Raw genomic sequence first — 9973 nt, forward strand, 5'->3', positions numbered from 1 at the left:
GTTTGTGTATGTGTGTTGTGTGTGCGTGTATGTGTGTGTGTGTGTGTACTTTTATGTGTGTATGTATTGTATATATATATATATATATGTGTGTGTGTGTGTGTGTGTGTGTGTACTTGTATGTGTGTATGTATATATATATATGTGTGTGTGTGTGTGTGTATATATGTATTTATGTACATATATATATATGTGTGTGTGTGTGCGTCTGTGTTTATATTTATATATATTTATATATATATATATATATATATATGTATATATATATATATGTATGTATGTATGTATGTATATATATGTATGTATGTATATATATATGTGTGTGTGTTTGTGTGTAAATGTATATATATGTATGTGTGTTTTTATGTATTTGTGTATGTGTGTTTGTATGTATTTATGTATTTATGTAAGTGTGATCGTGATATATATATATATATATAGGTATCTATGTATGTATGGATGTATTTACGTATGTATGTATGTGTTTGTGAATGTATATGTAAGTATATATATATATATATATATATATATATATAATGTGTGTGTCTGTGTGTGTAAATTCCTGTGTGTATATATATATGTGTGTGTGTGTTTGTTTGTATGTGTGTATGTTTGTTTGTTTGTATTCATGTATGTGCGTATGTGCGTGATCTATATATATATATATATATATATATATATATATATAGCTAGATATATATATATATAGGTATCTATCTACCTATCTATCTATCTATGTATTTACCTGTCTGTATGTGTATATAAATGTATTTGTATATATATGTGTGTGGGTGTGTGTGTGACTGTGTGTGTATGTGTGTATAAAATATGTATATATGTCTATATATACATATATATATGTGTATGTATCTTTCAATGTATATATGTATATATACATATCATTATTTATATGCATGTATGTATGTGTATGTATATATATGTATCTATCTATCTATATATATATGTGTGTGTGTGTGTGTTTTGTGTGTGTGTATTCATATATATATATGTGTGTGTGTGTGTGGTGTATGTGTGTGTATATATATATATGTATATATGCGTGTGTGTGTCTGTATTTAATATATATATATATGTGTGTGTGTGTATGTATATGAGTATATATGCGTGTGTGTGTGTGTGTATTTAATATATATATATATACATGTGTATGCGTGTGTTGTGCATGTGTGTGTGTGTGTATATATATGTATATATGCGTGTGTGTGTGTGTATTTAATATATATATGTGTGTGTGTGTGTGTTGTGTATGTATATATATATGTGTGTGTGTATGCGTGTATTTGCATGCATATTTATAATATACATATATATATGTATGTCTGTATCTTTGTCTGTGTCTCTATCTATGGTCTGGGTGTGTGTTTGTGTCTGTGTATGTATATATACACATATGTGCGTGTATGCATTTATGCACGGATGAACATATGTTTTAAGCACAATTTTGTCTGTATATATATATATATATATACAGTATTTATATATATATATATACATTAATTATATATATATATATATATGAATATATAAAAATATGTTTATGTCTTGTATATATATATGTGTGTGTGTGTTTATATTCCTATATATACATGTTTTGAGTGTATATACGTATATTTCTATTTATAGATATATATGTATGTATTTATATTGATATATTGATAGATATACATATGTGTATGTGCGTGTGTGTATTTATGGTTATATGTTTGTATGTATGTATGTACATTATATATATTTATATATATATGTGTGTGTGTGAGTATATATATATATATATAAATTTATTGATACTTGTGAGTGTGTGTACACAAAATATTTGTCAATGCATATATGCTTTTTTTTTTAATACAAACGTGTGTTTTTGTGTGTTTGTGTATAGAATGACTTCTAACCAAGATTTCAATCTTCAATACGCAATAACGTCATATAGCCATTCTACAAGTACATCGATACTTTACAGTAGTATTTGTTGCATGCATGCATGTGTGTATGCGTACTGACTCTGCCCCAATACCCCCAATATATTTCTTCTGTCGCAAAACTCCTAATATATGTCGTACTATATATCTCAGGTCACACCGACCGAGCGTGGTACGCCGCGTGGTCGCCCTGCGGAAAATACATCGCATCCTGCGGAGGTGATAAAGCCATCCGCATATGGACCCAAGCCCAGGATACCTGGAACTGTATAAATGTGTTAGAAGACGCGCACACACGAACAGTCAGGCACGTGTCCTGGTCGCACGATGGCAAGTTCTTGGCGTCTGCGTCGTTTGATGCGACAACCTGTGTGTGGGAGCGCGTGGAAAATGGTATGTGGACTAGGCTGAAGTGTATGCTGTATACTCCTGTGATACAAGGGGTAGTATATAAGTGTATGTTATGGTACTATATGTACTATATAAGTGTGTGTTATGGTACTATATGTACTATGTAAGTGTATGTTATGGTACTATATGTACTTTATAGGTGTATGAAGTGTATGTTATGGTACTATATATACTTTATAGGTGTATGCTATGGTACTATATGTACTATATAAGTGTATGCTATGGTATCATATGTACCATATAGGTGTATGTTATGGTACTATATGTACTATATAAGTGTATGCTATGGTACTATATGTACTATATAAGTGTATGCTATGGTACTATATGTACTATATAAGTGTATGCTATGGTACTACCGTTATATATCCAATGGCACTATCGTCCCTGTGTTTTGGTGGGCCAGATGGATCGCGACAGTTTGTGCAGTGTTCATTTTGAGTGCGTGATTGTATCGCAGAGTTTTATGCGAAGTTTTGTTTTTGGTTTTTTGGTTCTTGTTTTTTAGTTATAGGATGTGTCTCGGGTTGCCCTCAGATCCATTCCTCGAGACAGCGGCCGTACCTGTCCGCTGGGGGGTTCAATCTCGCTACACTTATATATAGCTCTTAGCTCTTGGTTAGGTGTTCCCTTCTCTTGTCAAACGTGGAATATAATATATGTAGTTGAGTTTCATTGGCGCGTCAACACTCCTGGGTAGTATATAGTGCACGTGGTCATCCTCACGCCTAGGTGTGCTCGTACGAATAGTTGCAGAGTGTGTACATCCACTGCAGCTGGTGTATGTACGCATCGCTCAGTAGAACGGCTGGTAGATATTGCTCGGGAGATGTAGAGCTGGACTCAACCATCACCGTCAGCGTGCACCTTCCCTGTGTTTCATGCTGTGTAGTGTGCGGAATCGATTGAACTATGGCGTTCGATTGGCATCGTGGACTTTGACTTTTGTTTCAATTGTGATAGCATAGCTGATAGTAGTACATACAACCACCCAGAATCTACAAATATGCCTTAACATCCTATCTTTTTTTAGAATGCCTTTAACATCGTATGTTTTATTTTCGGCTTTTGTTTCCTTGTGAAATTGCATACTTCTATCATTTGTTTCGATTATTTCATTCGCACACGGCATCGCCTCTGTTCTTCATCGACATTTCAGACTGGGAGTTAGCAGCCACACTGGAAGGACATGAAAATGAAGTTAAGTGTGCCGAATGGTCCAGCAACAGCCGCCGCCTGGTCACGTGCAGTAGAGATAAATCCGTTTGGATCTGGGAAGGTATAGTATGCCACGCGTCTATATATATATGTATATATATTATAGAGGTAGAACTTCCCGTGTGGATGTGTAGTTGTTACTATGGATATATGGATATGCGCATCGTAGGTTATCTTACATGCTGGTAGGTTGTTCAACATCTGATCCAGCCATAACAAACATACATGCAACAAGAACTGAACACTTATGCGTATGGACATTTGCATATTCCATACAATTGTATGTGATAACTCTTTAGCCTCTTTGAGTGTGCTCCTCCATTTTCAGCAAAGCTCAAGCGACCACTTCGTACTGGTTCTGATGGCTTTTTGTAATGTCATATTCTTTCACAGATGAGGGCGATTGCGATTTCGACTGCATGTCTATTCTGCAAGAACACACACAGGATGTTAAGTGCGTGAAATTTCACCCTCAGGAAGCGGTATGCAACTTTGTATAAATATATGTGTGTGTATGTAAATTTGTGTATATATATATATATATAATATAATATACAATACGTAAATGTTATATGTATATGTATGTATATATGTATAACGACTGTTGGACACTTTGTAGCCCAAAGGAGATCGTCACATTCAAATGCGGAAATTCAGTATTTGTATACGATTGACGCTTCGTTTTCTCCCCGGAATCTGTTGGGATGATTAATCTTGTGAGTGGTTCCGTACTGTGTCATATACTGAACACTGACTGGCAGAACTACATCGTTTGAGCTTCCGGCATTCATTCGGATAGGCATTGGTTAGCATGCTCTGTACCCATGTTGTTAACTTGTCTGCTACTTTACTAGGCATGCCGTCCCAAGTAGCAAATACTCAAATATGGGCTTTCTTCTCAGATTATTGCGTCTGTATCGTACGACGATACGGTGAAGTTATATGGAGAAGACGATGATGATTGGGAGTTGTTCGATACGCTGAAAGACCACACATCGACCATTTGGTGCATAGACTTCGACTGCACCGGTGATCGTATGGGTACGTCTCGAGTTGAAGATTTCTGTATCGAACTTATGTATACATCCCCTTGCAATCAGATACATATATATATATGTGTGTGTGTGTGTGTGTGTTAGTGTATGCAAATGTATGTAGTATCGTGTATGTATGTTTCTATCAACGTGAATTGTCTACTATGCGTGCATAATACGCTCGTGTCGCATATATGTATTCTCAACATATTTTAGATCAGCATCTGTACCTGTGCTCCTTTTTATTTGTATATATGCCGCTATCTTTGTGGTGGGGGATCACTTCTATTGTTTCTTATGTAGGTGTGTACTTGATTGTGCATTAGCCATCTACGTGTTTTTACGCGTCTGTACATATAGTTTGCGTGGCATACAATATACAAGTATATGTACATAAACATATCCATATATCTCTCTATATATACAAGTATGGAGATGGGTCTTCGTGGGATGTCCTTGTTACATATACATCAACATTTGGCTCAGTGTGTTGCGATATTCACCAGAAATCTGATGTACTGTGGTGCGATGCTTTGCCACGAGCACATGAGTTACTGGTTGGTAGTTGGCTTTTTCTCATGCCTTTGTTTGTACCCGTTCCCAGTGACGAGCGGGGACGATAAAACTATCCGCATCTGGCAGGCATACCATCCCGGAAACGCGCAGAGTATGTTGACAGGCTAAACTCTTTGCATGGTTCTGTGCTCATCTTATATGAATTGGCCTACTGTTATAGAAAACCAATCTTTTAGAGTGGCTCTGTGTCAAATTTTTCGGAAATTTTTGGGTTCTTGGACTACCATCATAATCATCACAACGTGTTTCTGCGCAGCTTGTAGGTGTGGTAGCTTTCGAGATGTGAACACCACCGTGAATGTACTTTCCTTGTTTACATGCGTGTGTTGCTGTGCCTGTGCCTGTGCCTCTGTTTGAACATACATATATATATATATATATCTCTATATATATATATACTTATTATGGGTCCTTGTGTGTCTCTGTCGATATTTTAGTGCGTATATGCGTGTGTGTCAGTTCGATGCAGTTTGCATCATGCTTGTGGTTCGGAGATTCACTTGAAGTGTACGCGAATACGAACATAATCAGCAATACTAATAGATTGTCGTTGTGATCATATGTGTACATGTATACACTACTATCGTCGAGGATCGCTAAGAGTACAATAATCTCATATCGTGCGCACAGATATAGATACACCCGATCACAGTCACCCGAAGTATGTCAATGTGGCTACGCTGGAGAATGTGCACACGCGTCCCATCTTCCACTGTGCCTTTTCTAAAGTGACAAAAGGCAAGGAGCGGATCGCCACGGTGGCTGGGGATGATTCGTTGGTCATACTTAAGGAGGTATATGTCAATTACAATCGGGCACAAGATTTTCTCTGGGTGTTCCACCACTGTGTCTGAAATGCTGTGTTTAAGTCATTTTGGTACGAGGGATGTGTCCGAGCCTGTGTGCACTTCATGTCTGGCGTACTGACACGTTGCATTCTAGAGTGTGTACAACCTATGCAACCGGTGTTATATGTTATACAAGCTTTAGTCGATTTATCTACCTTGTATTCTTAGAGGTTGTGCATTTAAATGAGGTATATGTATTCCATATTGAGAAAGTCTGCTGCTATTGAGTGTGCTCCTGCTCACTGTGCCACACATATCCATAGCATTAGACCAAGCAACCATGCGCTAATTCCGAGTAACCGAGGTCAGCAATCGGTTATGTAGCGGGAACATACGTATAAAAGAGATTCGCCTGCTTCTGAATGCTAGCAGACAAAATTTACCTTTATACGCATATGCTTGCAAGTGTTCTGGTGACTCATTGATGTTAGTAATCGTTAGATTCTTTTATTAAAGTTACACCCCAGAAATAGTGCAATTTACAGCTTGCATTAGACTGGTATGACCAATATATGCTTCTCGTAACTGTTCCTTTCGATATTAATGTGTCAGGCGGATGTCAGCGACCGAAACGCGCCGTCATGGGAAGTGCAATTCAGGGAACCTCAAGCACATACGCAGGATGTCAACTGTGTATGCTGGCATCCCACGGACCCGAATATGTTAGTCACGGCCGGTGATGACGGGTGTATAAATATCTGGCGCACGGCTTCAGAGTAGAAGTGTAGAAAATAAATTGATACTAATGACTCTGGATTGGACTTTGTACTTTCTTTGCGGGTTGACAGGTGTTCATATTTTGATTTTGCACTGATTGATTTCATGACGTGCCCAAGAATAAAATGTGAATGCCATTGAAGTTGAAACAGTCATATTTATTCGTTGGTTTTCATCGTCTTTCCTTTATGAGGTGCTCGGTGTAGCCTTGGCCATCAGATACTTTGGAGATTTCACAGAATGGCCAGCAGGCAGCCGCATAATATCAAGCGATTTGGAGATCTTTGGTCAAGTTCTATTTGAAGCCCGTGACGCCGTTCGCAATGAGGGATTGGCAACTGTTTCTACCTTTGACACCGTGGTCGGGTCGATTTTCGCATCGATGCATTGTGATACGTAGGTGAACTGACTTTATTTGCCATGTGATCTGGCATGTGAGTTCAACTACACCTCCGTGTTAATTGTTATGGTGTTTGGAGTATGGCTGTCTACTACATATGGCTAATGTGAAGAGTCCTGTAAATGGCCATAAGGTCAGTGCTGGGTAGTGCGCATCATTCTCGTGAACAGGCTAGTATCCCCCAGAGGTTCAATGCCAATACAATGTATATCTGTGTTATATGATCTTCGATAGGCACAGATAAATGATACATTGTAGAATACGACATCGCAGCTATGTATCCGAGGCATTAAATCCGTCTTTTTTCGGGGTCAAACACTGCAAGCTTGTTTGGATGTTCATCTGCACCTTAAATACTATCTGAAACTCTTTTGTGAGTAAAAATGTAAGTTTTGACGACTTTTTCTGTGCACCGGCATTTCCTTAAGTTTGTATTGTCTCATCTCAGTTTGAAGGTTTGCGAATTCTCGCCGCGTAAATGAGCATTTCTTATAGCCCTTTCTATCATAACCATCACTTGCGTACGTCTCACTCACTATAATCAAGTCCGCGAACCTAACGTGCCTTTTGATATTGTCGATTTTTACAACTTTTGAGGAAGTCATGATGTCGTATCTTTCCAAAGCGGAAATTGTAGACTCGACAGAAGTCGTAAAAGAATCGTCAAAACTAGTGTTTTTCCTCAAGTTCGCACTGGGATTATCCCGGATCATGTCTCGTACGCGTCGTATAGGCGATTGTTTTGTAGTTTCACCATGCCCTTTTGCCGCATCAATCTGAATCAGCCTCAGCAAAAACATTGCTGCGGGAAATAATCTTTATAGTTTCAATATATCAGGTGTTGTTTGGATGTTTATATATGTATGTCAAAAAGTTTTGTGAAATTGCCCGTCATGAGTGTAGCAGCATTTTACGCTAAATAAATGATAAAACCTAGAGAGAATTTTTATAGAGCACTTGTCGAAGCTTCACATCTCGAGAGTCGAGACTCGACACGATGACATATTTTCAATTTTATTCATATATACTCATTTATATTTTTATTCATGTTTTCAAATAAATTACTGGTTGTGAAATGGTTTGGGCTTTCTTCTGGTTCTCCAATCTCTGATCGCCAGAGTGATCGGACGGTGGCGTCACAAGTCACAACTCACAACAAGTCAACCGTCAACGGCAGCTCAAGGCGGCACACAAGAAGGCGGCCCAACTCAACTAACAAGATAGAGTGCATACCGCCTAGGCTAGGCTCATAGCAGAAGTTGCAGTCCTCCAGTCTCAGACTCAGAGACTCTCGGAACACTGAGAATAGAAAAATTGCTTTAGTTTCACTCAAAACAGAGTGACGGACGGACAGAGCAGAATTATATGAATTTCTGCGGTGAAAGAAGATAGTCCAGAAAGGGAATTCTAGAGAAAATACAAAAGAAAAGAGTAAAGACTCCGCCACTGTGCCCGGGTCCAGGGCCCCAGGCCCCAGGGCCTCTGACAGGTTAAAAGCAGGTTGCCAGTCCGCGACTCCGCTGACCGCTCTCTCTCTGAGACTCTGATAACTCTCTCAGAGACTCAGTCTCTCGGTCTCTCCGCTTCTCTCTCGGAGTCTGTGTGTGAGACTGTGAGTGACGTCTGAGCGGGAGGACTGAGAGGACTGGAGGGAGTAGGGTCCAGTGATGAGACTCTGAGTCTGAAGCTAAACTCAAAAAGTTATAGCCTTATAGGGGTACGGAATATAAGTCCCAACTTTAATGTTAACTTTTGATTTTTAAAAGTTATAACTTTTATTTTAGGACAAATCAACTACAAAGTTATTTTGGACACTGCACTCAATAAGGCCGGTTTTGCTAATTTTGCAAAATATAGGGATATAAATTTTGAGATGAGTAAATTGATTGCTGCATACAAATCATTCCAACTAGATGTTTACGTCCCTCGATGAGCTTAAATGCGCCCAGCCCCTCACATCGATCACCGTCGTCGTTATAGTACGCCCAATTATGGACCGTCAGTAGATCACCAACAACGACAGAGTTGGGTGCATAGATAAGTCCGACGACATAAATCGGATCATGTATGTAAACAATTCGTACATTATCTTCAGTTACATCATATTCTGCTGGTACGGATGGTTGGGTTGCAGTTTGAGGTTGTGTTTCATTGAAACTACCTACATATATTTATATTTGAAAGGAATGACTGACATCGCTGCTGTCTTTGCACAAAAGAAGTACACATCGCATCGGCGAGTTCGAAATTGAGTATTTTTTTTACAATCGATCAGTTTATAGATACTCACCTTACAACCTCTGAATAATAAGGCTTTAGTTGAAAATTCTGCTTCGAATATTGACCGTCAGAATATTCGGAGGATTGTTGTCCTGGATGAATCCCTGATGGGGAGTCCAAATCCGAAGAGTTTGAAGCTCTAACGATATTGCAACACCTTTATTGGCCTCAAAAAGGTCGATTTTGGGAATATGGCCAAATCAAAAAAATGCTTTTTGAAATATTGGTCGTATCAAAAAATGAACTAGCTCATCTTTTTTAGGAGGATGAAATAAGCCCAAATCCGTTGGGATAACCCGATTTGAGTAATTTTTTCGATGTGTCCCATACTCCTGAACATAGGGGTCCGGAAGACCCCGGTTCTTACTTGTGTGCACCATTTTGGTAATATCATACATAAAATATTCCACAGGGAGGTCTGGCCTCTGGCCCCTTTTTCTTGTTTTTTATTGTAAAACATTATCAAATGTGAACTTGTGGAGTCTTTCCTTCTGAAATGAGGAGTCCACAAATGTGGAGTTTAAAAATACAAGAATATATTTACAAAGAGTA

The 9973-nt window shown here is 38.3% G+C and overlaps 1 protein-coding gene across 1 annotated transcript; it reads left to right on the forward strand.

Moving 5' to 3' along the window:
* Nucleotides 1-2069: 2069 nt before the first annotated feature.
* SARC_02156 (hypothetical protein) lies at nt 2070-6744 on the forward strand (the record flags this gene model as incomplete). Its single annotated transcript, XM_014304099.1, has 8 exons — nt 2070-2109; nt 2157-2330; nt 3508-3627; nt 3960-4048; nt 4469-4607; nt 5205-5267; nt 5807-5970; nt 6577-6744. The coding sequence occupies 8 exons, from the start codon at nt 2070-2072 to the stop codon at nt 6742-6744; spliced, it is 957 nt and encodes a 318-aa protein (XP_014159574.1).
* Between the last annotated feature and the right edge of the window lie 3229 nt (nt 6745-9973).

Source organism: Sphaeroforma arctica (genome assembly GCF_001186125.1).
Source record: "Sphaeroforma arctica JP610 unplaced genomic scaffold supercont1.94, whole genome shotgun sequence".
NCBI lineage: Eukaryota > Ichthyosporea > Ichthyophonida > Sphaeroforma > Sphaeroforma arctica.